At 48.4% G+C, this 22,492-nt stretch overlaps 1 protein-coding gene across 2 annotated transcripts in view; it reads right to left on the bottom strand.

The window, feature by feature from the left end:
• Positions 1–9,382, bottom strand: part of WNT7A (Wnt family member 7A) — a gene marked incomplete at both ends in the record, with an annotated part of 41,380 nt that extends 31,998 nt beyond the window's left edge. For both annotated transcript variants that reach the window (XM_080915018.1, XM_080915019.1), the window contains 2 exons: positions 6,948–7,174; positions 9,312–9,382. In XM_080915018.1, the coding sequence (XP_080771144.1) occupies positions 6,948–7,174; positions 9,312–9,382 (298 nt within the window). The remainder of the gene's footprint in view (positions 1–6,947; positions 7,175–9,311) is intronic.
• Between the last annotated feature and the right edge of the window lie 13,110 nt (positions 9,383–22,492).

The following is a 22,492-nucleotide window of genomic DNA, read 5'->3' as shown; positions in this document are numbered from 1 at the left end:
AACTGTGGGTTCCTCTTCCTACGGAGTCAGGCCACCGCACACTGCTAACTGTCCCCCGGTGGTTATCATCCATTCATCATTACTTTTCCCTAGGTTTGGAAATGTTCTTTTTGCCACTCTATGAGGCACCATAAATGTGTTCAGGTGGTTTCAAAGCAGGACCCAGAGACTGGGCAACCTGGGGTCACAGCCTGGCTGGGCTTTCCAGCGTGGTAAGACCCTGGGAAAGTTATCTTTCCATTTCTATACTAGGAATTATGAACTCCTTCTGAAAGGGTTGTTAGGAGCCTGGCCTGTACCTGGCAGGAATCAGCAAATGCCTCAAAGCAGAGGCATTGCTGGTTAGCCTGGTATGTACCATGACATGACTGTAATGTCCCCACTTCTGAGGCCCTTCCTGATGTCCTCTCCCTCCGTTGGTGGTCAGAACTTTACCCGTCTGCATTTTTTTTTATTGACTTGAGTTTTCTTTCTCTCCCCATGAGGTTGTGGGGACCCAGATTATTGACCTATAAAATCTCCAGGTTGAATGAATGACTGTGAAAGTGTGTGTGTGTGTGTGTGTGTGTGTGTGTGTGTGTGTGTGTGTGTGTGTGTTGGACTGTCTACCATAGGGAAGCTGGAAAGACCATGTAACAAAAAGCTCATCTCAAAGAATAGTGTCAGGAGAGCGAAAATCCAGGATGAACTGAGGCTTGCAAAAAAAAAAAAAAAAATGCGAACGAGACAAAAAGCCCTTTGTTGGCTGTGTTCTAAGCGAGAATGGGAAAGAAAAGGGCTTTTGCTTGGGCAAGATGGCGCATTGTTAAGAAAGGCAGAGAGAAAGTGGAGCTGGCCGCCCCTCATTCTATCTCCCTCCCTGGAAAAGACTTCCCATCCATCCTGCCAAGCAGCCACACACTGCTCCACTTTCACAGGCTGCGGGTAGAAAGACAGCATTTTGGGGACCTGTGGGGGTTCTCAGGCAAGGGATGTGAACCCAGATAGTCCCCTCAAGTAAAGGCTGCAAGGCTCAAACAACCACCCAGGGAGGATGGATGACACACACTTGATCGCCATGCCTCAGAGTTTCCCAAGCACTAGACAGAGGCTGAAGCCTAGGTCATGTGTGCCCATCCCTGGAAAAATTCTGTAGGAGGGTACCAGATCAGAGGCCATGAGCATTTGGAAAGGAATGTAGCAACCCCTGAGCACATGATGGGAAACCACCAATTCTTTGTTGATAATGCTGGCAACATAGCAAATTTCTGTGGGTTCAAAGAATGTGATTACCACCCAACATCCTGATCGAATCTCTTGGACAGCTCCCTGCCAAAGCAAAGCCTTTGGATGTGACATGCAGAACCTTTCCATGGGAAGGCTAGGAATGACAGAACACACCTATACCGATAGCCCTTGGGAGGGAGCAGAAGTTCAACACATCCTCACCTACATAGTGTGCTTGAGGCCAGCATGGACTAAATGAGACCATTCTCCAAAAACAAAAACCCACCTGAGATTCCTTGTTCTCCCTTTCTTTCTGAAGTCTCCTTGTCCTCCCTGTCCATCACCCTGACATCCCACTGGACTTTAACCCCAGCTTTCTCTGTTCCCATTAGGTGGTAAGAGAACTGGGGCAGAGCCTGTGGCTCACTAGTGTGTTGTCCACCAGCTTTTATTGCACAGAGTTTCTATCTGTGGGACAGGCGAGTGAGCATAGGGTATGCAAATCGGTATGAGGGGATCTTAGCCCATAAGCATTTAATAGCCTTGGGTTTAATCAAACACTCCTCAGAGGCAGTAAAATGTCCTGGACTTAGGCTTTCTGTCTGAGCTCTTCAATCTGTGCCATGCATTCCTGGACATATGTCAGACATGTTTGTGAGTTTTTACACTCCTCGTGTGAGACATCTGGCATCTGAGTTTCCTGGGTGCCTTCCGGGAACTGCTGAGGAATGCTGACTGAAACAGACCTCATTAGCCCCTATCCGCAACAAATGCTAAGAAGGCTCCTGTTCTGAACTCATAGAAAAGATGTTGGACGTGAGAGACAGTTGGCCCCAAACCACACTGTGAGTTCACTTGCTTGTGAGGGCATTGACAAGTAGCCATTCCCAGGATGCGGGTCTCTGCAGCATTGTATCTTGGAACAGCTCTATATGGAGGCTGCTCACGCTGTTTCTAGTGCCTTTAATGTACTGGTAGACATACTGCGCCAATCACTAGCCATGAAACCAAACCCCTTCCACATGGATTGGAGATCCAACTCGAGTGGAGGCATCAGGAAAGTGATGTCTGGGCAGTGACTGTGTGAAGGTGGTTTGAACCAGGAGGTGATGAGACGTGGGCAGATTTTGTGACACAATTTGAAGTCAATGTCAAGAATTCAGATCATTAGCCCTGTCTATCACCCCAGCATCCTGCTGGACCATCCTCTCTAAAATACAGGATCCTGTATGAGTCAGAGTACCAACAGTTTCACACACACACACACACACACACACACACACACACACACACACACAAATAGAACCTGAAGCATTAGTACCCAATTCCTGAGCTGTGTCCCTGTCTAAGTGGCTCACAGACTCCCTGAAGGGATCTTCCAAGAGCCAGCCCACCAGACGCCAGGATTTTCCACTCTGCATCATGTGATGCTGCCACCTAGCATGGTGGACCACATCGGATGAGCATGGTGAGAGGGAAAGGTCGCATGCCCTCCCAAAGCCATGGGTGGCGCAGAACAGAAACCTAGATATGTGACTCCGACTCTGCAGTACATCTGACTACACTGCACAGCTCAGCACCAAAACCCCTGAAGGTCTCAAGTCTGACTCATGCACACAGGCAAATCCCTTTAGCAATGGGAAACTCATGCCTGAGTCTTAGCCCTGCCACAAAGCAGCCTGACTGTTGCCTCACTATGACGCTGGAAGGACCAGGCATGAGTAAGGGCTATCTTAGTTCTGGGCCATGTTTGAGTCTCAGTGAAGAAGAGCAGAGAAAGAAGCTCCCCACTGGGTGCTGCTAAGGCAAGCCCTGGATCCTGCATGGTGCAGTCGTCAATACCACGTCACCCGAGTCTGATGGGGAAACCTGCAAGAATGGGGAACGGGCAAAAGACACAAGGAGGCAGCTCATAGCTAAGTAAATACAACCCCAGAGTAAGTCTCAGCTGACTAAACATATCATGTCATACCCCACACAGACAGAATCCCCGGCACTCTCAGGAGAGACTCACTGTCTAGAAGCCTCTTATCTGGACCCTCTCTCTGTTTCCTAGCATCCCTATTCATAGTTCCCCTGATTTTTCCCATGGCCCGTGACCCCAGTCATATCCAGTCTCTTTCCTTGCTCTTAGACCCGGACCACTCTTCCTGCCTTGGGTGTCCCACCTCTGGGCCCCTTCCAGCCCTGCAGCACTTGTATCCAGTCATAGACCGTGCCACTGCTTGCTGCTACAGGCTCAGTCATATCCCTCATAACTCACACTGAGGCTCTGACCCCTAGCTCTTCAGAATGTGGCTGCAGTTGGAGAGGTCTTTAAAGAGGTGGTTAGGTTAAAATGAGGTCAATTGCAGGCCAGATCCCATGAGACTGGTATCTTTTTAAAAGAACCACAAGAGTTTACATGTGGGAAAGGAACGACCATGTGAGGACACATTAACAAAGCAGCTTTACCATGGGTGACTTTCAAGGCCTGGGTTGGATCTACAGCACCAGGGGAGGAAACCTGGAGGGAAAGCCTTATGCAAGTCCAAGAGAGAAGGACCTCGGGAGAAAGCAACCTTGTCAGGTCTTGATCTTAAACCCCAGCCTCTGATAGGAATAATGTCAGCTGTTTAAGCCCCAGACTTGGCATTTTGCTTCTTTTCCATGAGAGATGGACAGAGTAGCGGTCTTGTGCTAGACAGCAAAGCATCTTGCCTTTGGGAGGGACATGATTGGAAATACAGCCTCACTCAACTGTGTAATCAGGAAGTATTGGGACTTCCACAGTGTAGCTAGAGATAGCCCAAGGCTCTTTCCTGAGGTCTTAAACTTGTTATGGTCCTGAGAATAAAATGGCCACCTGTCTGTCCCCCTGGTGTTGTTAGAAAACAACACAACCTCTGGTCCAGCTGTTCTGAAGCCAGTACCATCCCTAGTTTTCCAATTCCTTAGGCATTTCAACAGTCCCCTTTTCACCTGGGTGTGTTGGACTTAGTTTCAATTTCTACTTACAATATGCCTTGTCTGGACATGCTCACAGCCTTCACAGATTTTTATATGAAAACCAGATACCCAGAAGGGAAGGCAGAGCCAGGAAGCTCAGGCAGAACAGAGAACCACAGTTGGGATGGTGTGAGCAGGTGGGAAAAGTCTTCAGACCTCAGCACAGGGAAGTAGAAGCTACCCTACCCTGCCTCACAATCTACATGCAAATTCCTAACATCCTGAGCTGATGACATGGCTGCTCTCCATGCAGAACTTCCTTTCACAGCTTCACTTGCAGCTATGTGAAGTCATGTGACTAAGTTCTAGCCAATGGGATCTATTAAAGATACTGAGGGTGGGGCTTCTGAGAAGTCCCTGCAAAGGCAACAAGTGTGCCCTATGGTTTAGAGCACCAGAAGAAGAGACTCCATATTTTGGAGATGTCACCCCGATCCTATGAGACAGCTATAGTCAGCTGAGGCAATCAGCCAGGGGAGGGAGGGTTTTGTTGAGGGACCCAAAAATCCCAAACTTGAGAGATAACAGGACACTTGTTACTGTAAGAGAAAGGTGGGTCAATAAACATTGAATAGTGACAATGATTAAGGTTCAGCCCATACTTTGGTAGTTGTGGCTATGGTCAGACTTCTCCAACAAACCCCAAGTTCTAGAAATCAAAGCTCCTTAATCTGGGCTACCTTATCTTCCAACTCTAGCTCCTACTTCCTCTCAGGGCATCCCAACAATTCTGTCATATGTTTCCTTGTAGCTAGCTTTACCTGTCCCAACTGGCATACCTCTAACCTAGTTTTTGCTGCTTCCCAGGATACTGAGAGCTTTTCTTAGACTGTGTTGAGGCTAATCCCACAGTATGTAGCCAGGTGCATAGGTTGCTATGATCTAGAGGTGCTTCCATCCTGGTCTCTTCTGCCACAGCCCAATGGACAACATCACAGTGTAGCCATGGGGTGGTTATACCCATTCTAAAACAGTAAGCTGTAAGAGATGAACTCTGTTCTGGGAGACCCTGTCTGTCACTCACTTTGGCCAAGTCTTTTCTGAGCCTCAGTTTACTGATCTGTAGCAAGTTTACTCATTAAGTCCCAGCAAGACCATTAGGTTTAAGACAATGTCAGAGTGCTATCTTAGGTATTGGAATTTGAAGAGGGATAGGATATTTGAGAACAACAAAGCTGAAAGGAGCAGAAGGCTTGGGATGCTGGAATTTCAGGGGCCTCAAACTGCCGTCTGGTTGTTGACATCTTCCTGTTGCCAAACTAGGTTGGTCCGTTCCTTTCTCATCCAAAACAGAAAAAAAAAAAAAAAAGCCAAAACCAAAACCAAACAAACAAACCCAATTCTGAGGTTGAGGAGAAGGAAAGGACAGGGAGAAAGAACTTTATGTAGCCAAGATCCAGAGAAGGAGCACTAGAAAAGGGGCTCTTGCAGGAGGGGACCTGACTATTCCTGTCATTGACCACAGGTCCCAGTTCTGTAGTCAGTATAATCTGGGAACCAAAGATGGCAAGACTGCCTGGGTCTTGTGGGGAGGTAGGGAAGGATGCAGTCACTGTGAGCTGGCCGGAGCTCCTGCCCTCCTGGAGTAGGCAGAATGCACTGAGATAGTGAGAGGTGTTAGCTAATGCAGAGCCAAGGGAGCGGGCAGGGGAAGGCTCAGGTGACTTGAGTGCACACGAAGGATTTGAACTGTGGTACCGATCTCAAGAGAAGCACTGAGGCTCTTAAGGGAAACCAGCACGGTGTGTTTAGGAGAGGATGAGGCTGAGCGGCCACAAAGAGCTCAAAATCCCAACAGCAGGTGCTTTTCTGCTGGCTGAGTCGAGTGGTCCTTTAACGGGTCTTTCCTAGAGTGACGCTGTGACCTGGTTTCTACTAAAAAATTATTCCTTCCTGCTAGCCCAGGAGCCCAGATGACAGCAGGGAGGCTGGAAAAACCCCTGGAATGTGGAAGATGAAGGATGGACTGGGGTTGGGGGCAGCCCAATGGAGTACTATTGCTAGGGCTGAGGAGAGCATTCCCAGTGGCCTTAGCAGCAGAGTTGTGTGGATAAGCCCACCCCAGAGGGACCTGCATTGCTCTGTGCCTCCGAGGTCGCAGTGCAGAAGTGAGTCTGTTGACATCGTGGGCCCCTAATCTGGACACCTACAAGTAAGAAGATGTCTCCTATAGTCCAGGATCTCCTGAAGATCAGTGATGTTCTCTACACCCGTTCTCTCACAAACATCATGATCGTCTCACAAGTTGAATGCATGTGTGTACGTGCTCAGGCATACACACACGTCTGCACTTGCCAACTCTCCCCCCAAGCACTACTGTAGGAATCAGGTGGGTTGTGTCATAGCACTATGTATGCTGGACCACAGTAGAGAGTAGTGGGGACTGTGGCAGAGAAGAGGTCACTGATACCCTACCCTCGGGGGGCCGTATTCTCAGTTAACCATCACAATGATGCCCTATGCACATTAAGTAACCAATAGAACTGCCCATTTCCCCAAAAAGACTACAACTCCCTACTGTGGATAAAACACCCACATTTAAATTCAGGCCTCATCGGAAAACAGGTTAGAACTGCCAGCCAGCCTTTAGACCATCAGTTGGTGCTTAGAGCTTTGCCTGTGAACAACAAAGCGGCATGGCTTCCAGCTACAATCAGTGGGAGACCTTAATCCAAGCCAGACATGCACAGGGAACAATCAGCAAGGGTGTTGGAGCTAGAAGACCCTGCGCAGGGTGCCTGAAGATCACATACCCACTTTGAGCTCCTTCCCGAAGACAGTGCGCTCTCCCAGTGCTGAGCAGTTCCAACGGCCATTTCGGAACTGAAACTGACACTCGTCCAGGCCCATTTGGGAGCCTTCTCCTATGACGATGATGGCGTCCGGCCGGCTCTGGCAGATCGCCCGCTGTCTGGGAGCCAGACCTGGGATCTTGTTACAGATGATGCTCGCACCCAGAGCTACCACCGAAGAGAAGCCACTGGAGGGGACACAGAGATAGGGGTGAGACCTGGAGGAAGGCTCTGGCAGGCAGATGCTGGAGGGGGCGTGATGTCCCCTCAGCTACTACAGAGAACCTCCCACAGAGCCACAGGAGGAAGAAGTTTGAAGTAGAGCAGGGTAGGGTTTTGGCTCCAAGTCTTCTAAACACCTAGCTGATGACCAGGAAACGCCTGTCTCTGCAGAGAGCCATGACTGACACCATGGGACCTGAATTTCAGAGAAGCAATTTTCTAGTGGCCAAGGGGGCAGGCCCCTTTTCCTTCAGAGCCTTCCTTCACTTTCTAACCTGGAGCAAGTTCACACCCCCTCCATGTATCTCAGAGTCTGCATTGTTTAAACAAGAGCTTCTGCACCTCAGAGGGTGAATAGGAAGCACATATTAAGGTGTCATTTTTATTGCTTATGGAACTAACAGTTTCCAGGGTTAGTGCTGGGAGTCATCTGAACAACCCAGGTAAAATTAGAACACCACAAATATGTCCCACCGAGTAGATGGCACAGAAGCCAGTCTTACCTACCAGACTGAGAAACCTCAAGGAACCTGGGGACTTTAACCCTGAGACCCAGCAGAGTGGTTCAAAGTCACTGCAACTCCTAACTGGGACATTCCCCCTGCTCTGGAGAGAAGGCCACGCCCCCTGACCTCAGCCTCCTCCCCAAGGGTAGCTGGGCCCCTATTGAGCCAATGAGGTGTCGGGTCCCGGGGAGATCAGGGAGGTTTATTCTCTGCCGTTTCCCCCTTCTCCAGCCTTCAGTGTCTCCGCCCCTCGTTTCTAATTAAAAAAAGAAGATAATACCTAATGCGGCCAGACCCAATGGGTCCGACCTCGCTTCCTGGATGCTGAATGAGTGGATGGGCGCAAGGCGGCAGCGCACGGGCCAGGATGAAGATTAAAGCAAGTGGGGGGAAAAAAGAAAAAGAAAAACCATCCAGACGCGGGCGAATCAATAACACTTAAAACACACCCGCAGGCAGGCAGCGCACGAGCCCAGAAGCCGCCTCTCGATCCGCGGTTGGGCTGGAGGCCGCCTAGTCCACTCAGAGCACACTTGGATTAGAAATCCCGTTCTAGAGGGGAAGTGGGAAGCCTGAGGGTGGCGGCGGAGAAACACAAAGGGTCTGCCACACGCCCCCTGGCCTCGGGGCCAGTGCTTTCCAAAGCAGCGACAGGAAGTTCACAGGTAGTGGGGGTGTGGAGAGAGGCAGGTGTGGAGCTTATCAAGGTGGTCCTTTGGCGCTAGGACCTCTGCCCAGGATAAGCCCCCCACGTTCCCCGAACCACGGTGCTGCACACAAGTCACTTCCTAAGTACAAAGAGAGAGAGACCGCACAACTCAGCGCAAGCAGCGTCTGGAGCCACCTGCTTCCACTTTCCAGTAAGAGTGTCGCCTGCCTCACCTCCTGACACTCCTGGGTTCTTTGGCTCCCACCCCAGCAACCCCAGAGTCGGGCTGTCTTGCTTTTCTTGGGTGGCGACTAGAAAGCATCTTTCCCTGGTGTCTCCGACCACCCATTAACTAACTCTGGTCTTATTATTTGATTCTGGTTGTTAAAGGTGCTGTCTCCTGTCTTGGGAAGGGGGTCTGAGGGTCGTTGGAAGTAAGGCGGTGCCAGGGCTCTGAGAGGTGGTTTATGCTTTTGCCAGGGAACATCCCCACTCCTGGGCCCCAGTTTGCTACTTGGGGAGCCCTGTCTGCAAAAGGGCTGCTCCCACACTATCGCGTGTAGAATTCCTGCTGGGATTTGAGCTCTCTAGGGGTGCCTGTGCTCCTGCAGGACCTACTGTGCTTATGGCTTGCGCGCAGGGGCAGGAGTTGGGGGGCGATCCCTGGGGACTCTATGGAGCAGCTATTCTCCTCTATATTCCCCAAGCTATCTGTTTCTGGGGGTATCCCTGACTCTTGAGATTCTTGGGATGGCCGATTCCCTGCCGGAGTCTGTAGAACTGTACGCGCCCCTGAGTTGTCTGCTTGCGGGGAGCCTTTGTGCCTTCAGGGCTCTGAACCGCCTACTTACTGCCTCTCCTGAGCTAAGTTGGGCAACGCGTCTCCCTCCCGGGCCCAGCCAACTTTGCCTCGGCGGCACGCGCGGAAAGAACGCGCGTGGCGCTTACCCGATCCGAAGGTAGACTATGCCCAGGCTGAGAAAGAGGTGGCCGAGGCAGCGCCGCGCTTTCCGGGTCATAGTCCCCGCTGGTGGCGGGTGCCGCGGGCCGGGCTGTGCTGATCCCGCCAGCCGGGCCCGGCGGGGCAATCCACATAGCCTGCGCAGGGGGCGCGGGCCGAGGCTCCCTGGGCGGTCTGTCGGTGCGTCGGTCCGCGATGGGCACTGGAGACTGTCCCAGAGCGCGGGAGCCGCGGAGTCGGAGGAGGGGGCAAGCGAGCGCGCAACGCGGGGTGACGCTGCGCGCCAGCGATCGCGGCAAGTGTTTGAGGCGCGGGGACTGCGGGGCGCTGCTGCCTCCCGCCCCTGCCCCTCCCTCTCCGCCCTTCCCCCGCCCGCCTCCCGGAGCGCCCGCCCCGCGCCCAAGCGCCCGCGGGTCGAGGATGTCTGCCCCGAGCGCGCTCCCGCGACGCTCCTCCGAGCTCGCAGCGGTGGGGGGCGGGGGCGTGGAACGGAGTTGGGGGTGGGGGGGCGGTGGAATCCTGCCTCCTAGCATCCTTCTCTAACTCGCAGGTTGAGACCAGCAGGTGCCCAAGGGCCATCCTCTTGGTGTAGAGGATATAGGCTCATTCCAGAACACTCGCGCCTTGTTAGAGCTCTGTCACACGGGCCAGAAATAGGGAACTGGGGTGGCGACTCCTGCAGAACTACTACCCCACACATTCTCTCTTCACCCTCGTTTGTGCGAGGGGCTAACTGCATCAAGGGCGAGACGTGACAGGATTCTCCGGAATCTTGCTACCGGTGGAGACTTGGAATTGGACTGAAGCCCCATGACCAGTAGCAGAGCCTGAGAACGGGCGCAGGTGAAAGCTCAATGCGCTCTCACGGCGACACCTGCTGGGTGCGGTCAGTGGTGCATTCTGGCCTTCTGTCCGATCAGAGTTTCAGTTGGAGAAACTGAGGCTCATGGGGGTGAAGTCAAACTCAAAATCACTAACTGATGATTAGTCAGACTGGAATAAAGTAGCCCCAACTCTAATGAACCCTACTCTTCTCTCCACTCCAGGCCTGTTTAACCTTCCAGACTGCAGTTCTTTATGCACACATCCATGTACATTCATGTACAGCCTTATTCCGTGGAAGCTGTTGTTCACGCATGCATCCATGGGCTACCGGCTCCAGCCATGGTGACAACGGTGGATTCAATGAACACGGGAGACCTTGATCTGAGGACCATAGGCAAGATAGACCTTAGTAAGCACGTGTACAGCTTCAGATGGATGGGGTGATTCGAAAGAGGGTTCTTCGTGCTGGAATGTTCGTTTTAGCTCTGAGGAGGTGGCTGGGCTGTCCCCAGCAGGCCACAGGATTTGGGCACCCATAATAGTAGAAGCTAGGAGGTGAGTAAAGGAGGAGCTAGGGTGATGGGAAGGAACGCCAATGTTGTGGAGGGAAGAGAGGGGCACTGTAGTCCTAGAAGAGTTTCGAGTCCAGTGGAGACACCAGAGAATAAAACAGGTGCCTCATTTGTCTGTGTATATATCACGAAGCACTCTCTAGATGCCCCATGGAGATATTAATGGGGGCTGGGAAAGGAACCGGTCACAGGAGAGCTAGTCTAGTGATGGACTAGAGAGATTCCAACATGGGTTCAGGGAACTTTTATTGCTGTTTTGGCATGAAACTGTCTGACCCCTGTTCCTCCTGCTTCTACCTCATGAGTGCTGGGACTACAGACTGTGCACCCCCCCACACTAGTTTATGGGATGTCATGGATTAAACCTAGTTCTTTTCTAATGCTAAACTAGTACTTTCCCAACTAAGCTATATCAACCCCATCCTTGGAGTGGGGCACTTTCAGAACATGACCACTACACTGTTCAACCATTCTCCATTGCAGGGAGTTCTCTGTGTCCTCTTGGCTCACCTCTGATGGTTTTCTCAAAGACAGGGGAAAGGCAATGTTAAACGATGCATACAGGAGCCCTGACCCACCCCAATGGTGTCATTCATCCCAATTGCTACACAGGTCATTGAAGGCCTTCAGATGTCACCAGCCATTGACTAGGTCTTCCTGGTTTCAGGTTTGCCTAGTTGAGGCACTGTGGGCCCATGTGTTACTCTGTGTGCCCTCTCCACCCATAGCACATGCTCCTGTAATCCTCCTCTGTCTAGTTGTGTTCAGACAAAGCATCATCTGAGGTCTTCTCCAGAACATCTGCCTGGTGTGTCACTTCCAATGTATACCATTGTCATCTTAGAGCGGGGAGTCATTCATGTCACAGATGTTGGGACACTCATGACCTGGGAGTCCTGTGGTGGCTGTGGTGACAGCACAGACCTGAAAAATGTTGAGGGCACCTTCTGAGAAAGAGAAAAAGGGGGAGGAGGAGGAGGAGGAAGAGGAATTGATTGGAGAACATACTGAGACAGAAGAGTGTGTGGGAAGAACACAGTCTCTGCCCTTCTCCAGCAAGGAGTCTGAGGGTGGCAGAGTGGTCAAGCCCAGAGACAGCACTGTCTGTGCCTGCACTGCCCTCTGAGCTATTACCTCAGAGCCCTCTGGAAGCACTGTGAGCCCTGGTTCTTATTATCACATCCCTGTGTGTGTGCGCGGAATGTGATTATTATACATTATATATAACGTATTATATGACAGGGTTCAGATTTGAACTTGAAGCCCTGGCTCTAGACATAGTTCCTATACTACCCCCACCTCTCTCTCTCTCTCTCTCTCTCTCTCTCTCTCTCTCTCTCTCTCTCTCTGTGTGTGTGTGTGTGTGTGTGTGTGTGTGTGTGTGTGTGCCTGTCTGCCTGTGTGCATGTGCACAGTTGCTTAAAGGCAGGGTCTCATGTAGTCTAAGATGGCTTGAACTCACTGTGTAGCCAAAATGACTTGAACTGATCCTCCTGCCTCTACCTTCCAAGGACTAGGATAACTCTTACATTTTCTTTGTGGCATTCGCTTACAGGGAAGAAAGTCCAAGGCTACCAGGCTACCAGGCTACCACAATAGAAGAGACTGTGTTGGGAACTAAGATGTATGTTAGCTTTCTGGTACCATGACAAAATGTCTCAGATAAAGGGTTTTCTTTTAGCTTGGTTTCCAGGGTCTCAGCCCATGGTAATTTACTTCCACTGCCTTTGGACCCACGGCAGCTGTGTACATCACAAGGAGCTCACTTAGCATAGGGGATGCTGGGATTGTGGCAGCCGGGAAGCAGAGATGAAAGAAAGGCAGGAAGAAACTGAACGTCCTGAGATAACTTAATTTCCTCTTATTAGAAACTGTCTCTTAAAGGATCTACTACCTTCCAGCACTTGGGAGGCAGAGGAAGATGATCTCCATCAGTTCAGGGTTAGTCTGATCTACATAATATGACCTTGTCTCAAACAAAACAAAGCAAAACAAAACAAAACCAGAAATGTTTCTACAACCCCTCAGTGGCATCACAGGCATTGGTCTTTGGGTATATTTTGGGATCTCAGCGGAGGCACAGTATTTCAGTTATCAAGAGCAACTGAGGTCTCAATGGCAGGAGTGGGCCATACATCAAGTCGAATATGAGTAGGACACCTCGGTACCTCAGACCAATGGGGGAATATGTTGTCCAGAGCCTTAGCACCTTAGCCTGATTGACAGACACTGGGGAAGGAAACCAGTAAAGGTGGGGCGCCTCCTCCCCCTCCCTCCCTCTCTTTCTCCCTGATCCTCAAGTGGTGGGTGTAGTGTGTGTGTGTGTGTGTGTGTGTGTGTGTGTGTGTGTGTGCGCGCGCGCGCACACGTGTCCATGCATGTGTATATGTGTCTTAGAGGTATCAGATGCATATTGAACATGGGCTGTGATTTACTCAAAGGTACACCCCATCCTTCCTCTTTATGTAGCTGGAATGCCTTTAGCTCTCTTTCCACCTGGTAAACTTGTAAGTCACCCACTCTCCAAGGCTCACTCACATCCCCACTCACCTGAAAAGCTTGCTTTGACCCACCTGGCTTCTACCCATGGTTCTTGATTTTTTTCTTCATCCCTTTGTCAAATATTCATCAAAGATTGAAGTGTTCTAGGGTCTATGGCAATTAGAGATATAGAGGGCCAGATATTCTCTGCAGATCTTTAAATGAGTCAGACACATATCCTTACATAGGACCAGGTCTGTATTTGAAGGCAGCATAATTTTATCATAATTCTTCCTTGGGCTTCCACTACCTCTGAGCTGGTCTTGGCAGAGCCCTTCCCATCCTAAAGGATATCCAGGCTCACACCAGAGGCCTCTCATTAGAATTTAATGTCCTCCTAACAAAGGTCTTTCTGCTCTGATTACACTGCTGCACAGGGCTTATGTCAAAGCAAAACCATGGCTTGCTGAAGAGGTCACACATCTGGGGGTCAGCTAAGTCGGGTTTGGTACCAGCTCTGCCACTTATTAAATTCATGGTCCAAGAAAGTTTTTCGTTTGCTTGTTTGCTGAGTGTGCTCTGCAGCTAGTAACTTCCAGGCTACTTACTCACTAGAGGAGGTTGAGGGGTCTGAAGGAGAAACTTTATTTAAAGCATCCCAAAATCTTGAGCCCCAGATCAACTAACTGGGACTGACTGCAGAAGCTCTTTTTTTTGCACATTCCTGCTAGCCCGGGGATTCTCTCCCTGTTCCCAACCACTACTTGGATTAAAAGAGCTGTTTCCTCTTCAGGCGAACCAAGCATACCTGGGCAGGCGCACACTGTGCTTTGTCGCCACCTGTTGGAGAAGGAAGAAATGACCAGCCCAGTCCCAGAACCACAGGAACAGTTGCTACTAAGATGTGCCTGGTATCAAGGGAATAAGGCAGAACAACATAGTAGGACATCCAACATCCTCCTCAGGCCTCTGTAGCTCACACAGATGAACACAATAATACACACTCAGGCACACACAACACTCCCAGCAATACACAGGGAAAAGAAGAAGCATAAAGAAAAAAACATCATAGGCTGCAGAAACCCTTTATTAATGAAGTAACAAGCTGCTGTGCTAGGTAGACTACAGACAAAGAACAAATGTTGTATGCTGGTGCTCAGAGGGAAAGCATAGTTGATGTGACCAAGTGGCTTGTGGACAACCTCAACTATCAGTAAAGAAGGCCTCTGACGAGGTTTGTGCTGGCCAAGGGTGATGAAAGGCATCCATGGGCCACCCCGAAGACCCCAGCCAGAACATGTCTTACCATCACAGTGGCTGTTATGCTGCAAAAACTTGGCCCACATCCTGGCCTGTTCCCCTGACCTGGCCCAAGCATCCACCAAAGAGATGGATGTGACACCCAGGTGAAACTCTCAAGAGCCTGAGCATCCAGCCAATGGAGAGCAGTTGTTAGAAAGAAGCAATCAGAAGTGTCAGCAGTTGCCCTGAGCTCTACTGTGAGGAGCCAAGGGCTTCCTCCTGCAGGGGACATCCAAGGGTTCCAAGCAGGACTATGGCAATGTCCTACATGGGACTGTCTAGGTGAGGTGAATCTCTACATTCCACCACCTTGGGACAGCCCCATGCATATCTGTGGAAGTGCCCCAGGCCTCTCACAAAAGCGTTGGGCTTCCTGCCTTGTAGCTCTTGCCTGCATGTCCTGTCTCCCAGGGTGGGACAGGAAAATGACGTCTGAAGACTCTATTCCCATAGCTTGGGAACAGCAGAAACCCAGAGCCCCATGACAGTCAGCTGTCAGTCACTGAGACAAATTACCCTCCCTAGGCTTTAGCTTAAAGGAGAAAGGCTTTGTTTGGTACCAGAGGTTTAAACCATGGATGCTTAGTTAGCCCTGTTGCTAGGCAGCTCATCATAGCAGGAGGCTGTTGAGGGAAAAACACACTCCCCTCACGACATCCAGGAAGCAAGAGAGTGTATGAAGGAACAGGGTTTTCTTCTCTTCTTCAATGCCCCAATGACTTAACATCCTTCCACTGGGCCTTACCTCTGGAAGATCCAGTTATCTCCAGTAGCATCAAGCTGTGGAACAAGCCTTTACATGGGCCTTTGGGGACAGCTAAAATCCAAACTAGGACCCTCCATTTGGTTAAGAAAGGAAAGGGCCCCCACTTCCATCTGATGCTGTCTGTGGTCAACTTCTTGCACAGAGGACAGAAGTGGCTTGGGCACAGTTTCTCCTCATACAGGTGACAACAAAAGATGAAAGAGAGCAGGCCCTCCATTGCTTGCTGGTTCTCATCTCTCCAACTCAAAAATGGGACCTGACATGCTGGTTCTGTGTCAGTCTGGTTCTCCCAAAGTGCTGTGTTTTGGAAAGGAAATGCTCAAGTCTCCAGAAGTGAGATTTTAAAGCATTCTTGCTTTCAGATAGACACAAGTCCAGCAGCCCCTCTGTGATGGTTTGCATTTGCTTGGCCCAAAGAGTGGCACTATTAGAAGGTGTGACCTTGTTGGAGGAAGTGTGTAACTCTGGGGGGTGGGCTTGGAGACCTTCCTCCTAGCTCCCTGAGGAGGCTCAGTCTGTTCCTGGCTTCCTTTGGATGAAGATATAGAGCTTTCAGCTCCTCCTACACCATGACTGCCTGGACACTGCCATTCCCTCACCTTGATGATAATGGACTGAACCTCTGACCTGTAAGCCAGCCCCAATTAAATGTTGTCATTTATAAGACTTGCCTTGGTTATGGTGTCTGTTCACAGCAGTAAAACCCTAACTAAGACACCCTTCAAGTGGATAAAACTGTGTTTGTGCTAGTGGCTGTGAGCTAAACCCACTTTATAGTCTGTGTCTCTAGGGAAGAAAGCAGACTGAAAGCCTGTGAGTTACACACCACCGTCACCATGCTGTGGAGAAGTCAGGCAAGTGGAGAGGGCTAGGAACGCTGATTCCCATCAGCACATGGGGCAATACAGGACCGGGAATGAGCTGCCATTTGTCTGAGTGGGTCAATGTTGTCATTTGTCATTACCAACCACTTCAAAGCTGTGTGTTTGTGGCATTGATCAAACCTTCTTCTGCTAATTTGAGAGTAGCGCAAGACACCATAATGGCTAATTTTACTTGTCAACCTGACTGCATCTGGAATTAACAAAAATGCAAACACTGGGCACTCCCGAGAGAATTTTTTTTTCTTTGTCCAACTATTTAGAATGGAAAGAGACCCTAAATGTGGGTGACACATTCTGATGGCAGGTAACAGGGTTAGCCTTCTTCCCTGCTCTTGCAAGCTTTCTGAGTGAAATTATAAAATGGAAACAGGAGGATTCTGGCCCATAATGGCCGCGCTAACACCATCAAAATCCACACTGCCCTCGTCGGGGCTTTTTATTTTCCCCAGGGGAAAAGAAAATCTTTCAGTTTGGTTTTATCTGTTTCTTAGTGAAAAGACACTGTTTCTTAGTCCCTGGGCTCTGGGAAAAAATTGAAGCCCAGTGGACCAGCAGCCTGTCTCACTAATCCTCTCCTGAGGCTGAGATGCAATCATTACACCTGTCCTGCCCTGTCCTGAGACCTGTCTTGGCTGCTCTGGCCTTAAAAAGTTCACATGCAGAGTCCCTCCTCTAGGTGCCAATACCCAAGTCCTGGGTTCTCCTGAGCACTGTCTCTAGATCTGGAAAATGCTGCTCATCATCTCCAAGCTGCTCTGACTTGCCAAGGGCAGCAGGACATGGAGCAAGCTCTCTGCTTCCCATCTATGAGGCCGAAATAACTCAACAGACAAACTCTGGAGTTAAGTGACATCATGAACCAAAGGATCTAACAGATATTCCAGCCAAGCACTAAAGAATACACGTTCTTCCCAACAGCTCATGGAATTTTTCTTCAAGACGGACCACATAGGATACAAACAAAGCAAATCTCTACAAATACACACACACACACACACACACACACACACACACACACACGTAAATCAGTCTGCATTCTATCTTAGCACAATGGAATAAAGCTGGGAATTGGCAGCAGTAAAAGCTACAAAGTACACAAACACATAGAAACTAAACAATACACTACTGAATGATAATTTGGTCATGGAAGAAATCAAGAAGGAAAATTTTAAATTCCTAGAATTGAATACAAATGAAAGCACAGCATACCAAAATCTATGGGACAAAATGAAGGCAACGGGAAGAAGAAAGCACCTACTAAATACCTACATTAAAAAGAAAAAAGAAAATACAACTGGGAGAACTCAGTTTAATAACATTTAAAAGAAAGAATGATTGATTATGCAGTGTTCTGTCTACATGTATGTCTGTGGACCAGAGGAGGGCACCAGATCTCACTATATATGGTTGTGAGCCATGTGGTTACTGGAAATTGAACTCATGGACCTCTGAAAGAACAGCCAGTGCTCTCAACCTCTGGGCCATCTCTCTAGCCCTCAGCTTAGTGACTTAATGATGTACCTGAAGACCTTGGAAAAACAAAGCCAACAACCCCACTCCACAAAAAGGAGGCAGGAAAAGATAGCAAAAATCAGGGCTGAGGGTAATAAAATAGAAACAACAACAGAAACAGTGCAAAGCATCAATGAAGCAAAAAGTTGGTTCTTGGGAAAGACACTGGACAAACTTTCAGCCAACGTAACCAACAACAGATAGAGCTAGAGAGATGGTTCTGTGATTATGAGAACAGGCTGCTCTTCCCGAGAACATGGGTTTGCTTTCCAGCACCTACATGGTGGTTCACAACTGTCCGTAACTCCAGTTCCAAGGGATAAGACACCCTCCTCTGGCCTCGGCGGGTATCAGGCATGCACACACTGCACAGATATACATGCAAGTAAAACTGCCACACGTTAAATAATATTTCATTTAAAATAAAATTTAAAAAACTGTATTTCACCAAACTGGAAAATCTAAAAGAAGTGGATGAATTTCCAGATCTGTATGCCCTACCAAAGCTAAACTAAGAGGAAATATATAATTTAAATAGACCCACAACATCCAGTGGAACAGAAGCAGTAACCAAAGTTTCTTGGCTAAACAAAGCTTAAGGCCAGGTGGATTCAGTGTAGAAATTCTACTATATCTTCAAAGAACTCACACCAACATACCTCAAAACATTCCATAAATAGAAAACAGGAACATTTCCATAATATTTTTACATAGCCAGCAATAGAGCCCTAATAGCAAAACCAGATAATGTCCCAACAAAAAAAATTATAGACCAACATCTATCATGAATGTGGACCCAAAAGTTCTTGATAAAATACTTGCAAATGAATCTAAGAACACATACAAAAGACAATCCACTATGACCAAGCCATCCTCATCCCAGAGACACAACACGTGTCAATCAATAGACATAATCCAGCACATAACCTGACTCAAGGAGAGAAACCACAAAATCATCTCATCAAATGCAAAAGGCCTGTGACAAAATCCAGCATCCCTTCATTACAAAAGTCCCCCAAAAAATCTAGGAATACAAGGGGACACATTTCACAGACCACATCCTGCTAAATAGTGAAAAACTCAAAGCATTTCTGCTCAAATCAGGAACAAGCAAGGATGTCCACTCTGCCTCCTCCTGTTCAAAAGAGGACTTGAAGTCTTTATTAAAGCAGCCAAGTAAGGGAAGGAGATCAAGGCGATGCAAGTATGAAGGGAAAACGTCAGGATATCCTCATTTGTAAATATGATCCTATACATAATTAAAATTCTTTATAACTGCCTTTGGAATTTTAATAAAACAAAAATGTCCAGAAACTCTGTAGCGTCCACTTAGCAGGACAGGGACATTGAGTTGCTGGATGGGGCAAGCCCCTGGGGCGGGAAGGCACACACAGTTCTGATACAGCCCGGGATCCTTTCCTGGCGATGCACATGCTGCTCATCTCCCTGCGATGCCCTTTTCTCCTTGCTTTACCAAATTTCTGTGCCTTTTAGACCCAGCATTTCCTGACCCCCACACCCAGCCAACCAGGTCCTCTCTGGAGACTGAGAATTTGAGCAGTGACAGGCACAGCAGAAGGCTTTGTGTGCACTCACTGGACACAGTGTCCAGCGAAGACTGTTCAGGCACGGAGCTGGCACTGAGTCCACGTGGTGCAGCCCAGCCTCTGTTTGTTGAACTTGGCCCTGGGACTCCCCTTTTCTCCGGGCCTCAGGTCAGTTTCCTGGCCTTGCTTGAGTGCCCACATGCTGCCCCAACTCCCAAGTGCTGAGTCTGTGCTGCAGGAAAATTGCAGAATGGATTGAGATTACCCAAAGATCATTATAGGACTTCTCTGAGAGCCAACCTTGGAAAAGATGGGGCAGGGCCACATGCATATCTGAACATAAGGTGGGAGGGAATGTTCTTACTTGCTAAAGAGTGTGCCCATCCTGTGGAGGAGAGGGAAGGGATAAGAGGCTAAGGGAGAAGTGCAAAGTCACATGACCAGCAAAAGCAGAGGCCTGGACTCTTTCCAACATCTGCTTCTTCTATTACATTGAGGAACTCCCTCAATGTAATAGAGTTTAGGTGCAATCTAGACCATCTGTGTATTTATTCGTTTAGCCAGAGAAACCATTCTAAATTATTAGTTCTAATAATAATTTGCTACCCAGGTATACTGGCCCAAGCCTGTAATCTTAGCACTTAGAGGTAGAGACAGGGAGATCCAGAGTTCAAGGCCATCCTTGACTACACAGGAAGTCTGATGCCAGCTGGCTACTTGAACGCTGTCTAAAGACAAAGTAAGCAAGCCGACAACCAAGGTCTTGCTGCTGAGAGTGCAGTTTTTCTGTAGCTTCACACTGTCCTTCACCTCTGGCCTTAGTGTTTTCACAAAAAACACCGCTTACTAAAGATTCTGTATTTCCTAAGAGTTTATAAATGCTGAGGTTAACCCTTTGTGATCTGAAATGCTATGGATCTAGACAAATACATAGTTAGGGGCCCATATCCCAGTCAAGTACATAACAGTCCTTCACCTTGGAAGCCCCCAGATGCATAGCCTTACTTCATTCACACTCCCCTCTTGAATCAGACACCTGATTTCTTTGTTGCCTGACTGCCAACATTCCTTTAAGTACAGTCTTAGGAAATGAAGCAGTAAACACTGCCTTTGAGTGTTTTTACTTTCACTTAATATGATGCATTTACAGTTCCTCTGTGTTGATTTATCTCTAGCCCACTTTCCCCTCTTGCTGCACAGGAATCCATAATATGGAAGTCCGTCTGTCCATCCATGCCTTTGTTGGGACATCCTCGTTCTTCTTGCTTTATGGCAACCGTGAAGAATGCTGCTGGAAACACTGGCATGTTTTCATGTGATTTATGTGGAACCAGACCTGTGATCACTGGTTTGTATGGTATGTGTGTGATGGAGCAGAATTTTCCTCAAGAGTGACTGGGTTTGTCCTCTCCTCTGAGGGTCAGTGACTGATGCTGAGCTGATTGCAGACAAGTATCTCCTGGGGCTCTAATGTGACAAAGCACCTAATGTGCAGTAAGCACCTCACCCAGCTAAATCTCACTTTCTGCTTGGATATCTTATTTTTGAAGGGCCTGCTCATGTCTTCTCTTTCCGAATGGTGGAATAGATTGTATTATGTAGTCAAGGTTGGCCTTGAACTTGTGACCCTTGGACTTCAGCCTCCTAAATGCTAGGACAATAGACATGCACACACAGGTCTCACTCTTCTTGAATTTCCTACACATATAAGATGTAACATTTTCTTCATTTCCTCCCATATTCCTGGCCTCTTAATAGTCCTTTTATGTCAACTGGGAATTTAAATTTTCATTTTGTTAACATTTGGCTCAAAATGTAGAAAGTCTACATAACTTAATAGTTTTCCAAATTGTCTACTTCCACCACCCAGTTTTAATTTTATTTTTATTTGTTTGTTTGTTTTGAGACGAGGTCTCACCATATAGCTCTGGCTGTCCTGGAACTCACTTTATAGACCAGACTGGCCTTGAACTGAAAAAGATCCACCTGCCTCTGCCTCTCAAATGTTGGAATTTATGGCATGTGCCACTATACCCACCTCATCACCCAGGCTGAAAGGAATTTCTTTTAAAATTTTTTGAAATCAAAATTATGAAAGTGAAGAGTGACTGTGGCTGTCACTAGGTCAGAGAGATTAAGTGACAGTTAGTTTGTCACATGCCCTTGAGGTGTTCTTCTGAAATATTGAGTGACACATACATAAGATACACCCATGGCAGCGCTTATGTTTTATTTGGTTCTGTAATTAAACACACGTGACATGTGCACCGCTTCCATGGCATTGATTGCTGCCACTGCTGGGTGACTTTCCTGTCTGGTTTATGCCAAATTTCAGAATTTAGTTTCATAAGAAACTCTTGATCTAGAAAGTCAGAGCCCTGGAGCTAAGAGGAGGCTGAGAGCTTTTGAAAATGAAGTGTTCTTGATTTTGAAACAGATTATCATATAGCCCAGGCTGGCCTAACCTCCATGTAGCCAAGGCTGGCAGGCCTGAAGATCTCTCAAAGGCTATGCACAGGCAGTGTTGGCCCCTGGGTCTCTAGGGACAACTTCTGTGCTTGCTCTGAGAAACCGAGACTAAGACTATTAGGAAAAGACCAAGACTAGTAATATCGGAAAATGCTCGTTGTTTGAGAAAAAAATCTGTTATGTTTTAAAACTTGAAAAATTACATTTGGGCACTTTGAGTCTTTTTCACATTTAAATTTTTTATTTTATTTTAATAATTTTATTTATTTTTATTTTGTATGCATGAATGCACATCTGGTACCTGCAGAAACCAAAAACTGTCAGATCCCCTTGAATTGGAGTTACAAACAGCTGTCAGCCTTCTGTGGGTGCTGGGAATCAAACCTGGGTCCTCTGCAAGGGCAGCCAGTTCTCTTTACCCCTAAGCCATCTCTCCAGCCCCCTTTCTACTTTCTTATTTCATGGAGAATATTCTTCACTGCTGGGTTGCAGTTACGGAACACATTTTTATTACGATAAAACACATGATACAAGCATTTCTCATCTTGAGCTGCTTAGGGGCATTTACATGTTTACCACCCCTTCTTCCTTCTCCTGCACAGCATTGGGCTCCTCCCAGCATGCCACCATGGCCTTCCAGCCTGAGCTGAGCACTGCAGTCTGGTTTGTTTCTTCCCATGCGAGCCTCTAAGCTCTTCATCCCCCGAGTTGTCCACACAGACCTGCTCTACTTTGCTGTCAGTCAGCATGGCAGACTCATGGTCGTCCGTATGGCGCCATGTGCAGAATCCCCTTCTGGCCTTAAAAACA

Source organism: Micromys minutus (assembly GCF_963924665.1).
Source record: "Micromys minutus genome assembly, chromosome: 3".
NCBI lineage: Eukaryota > Metazoa > Chordata > Mammalia > Rodentia > Muridae > Micromys > Micromys minutus.
This window is presented reverse-complemented; position numbering and strand designations above follow the sequence as displayed.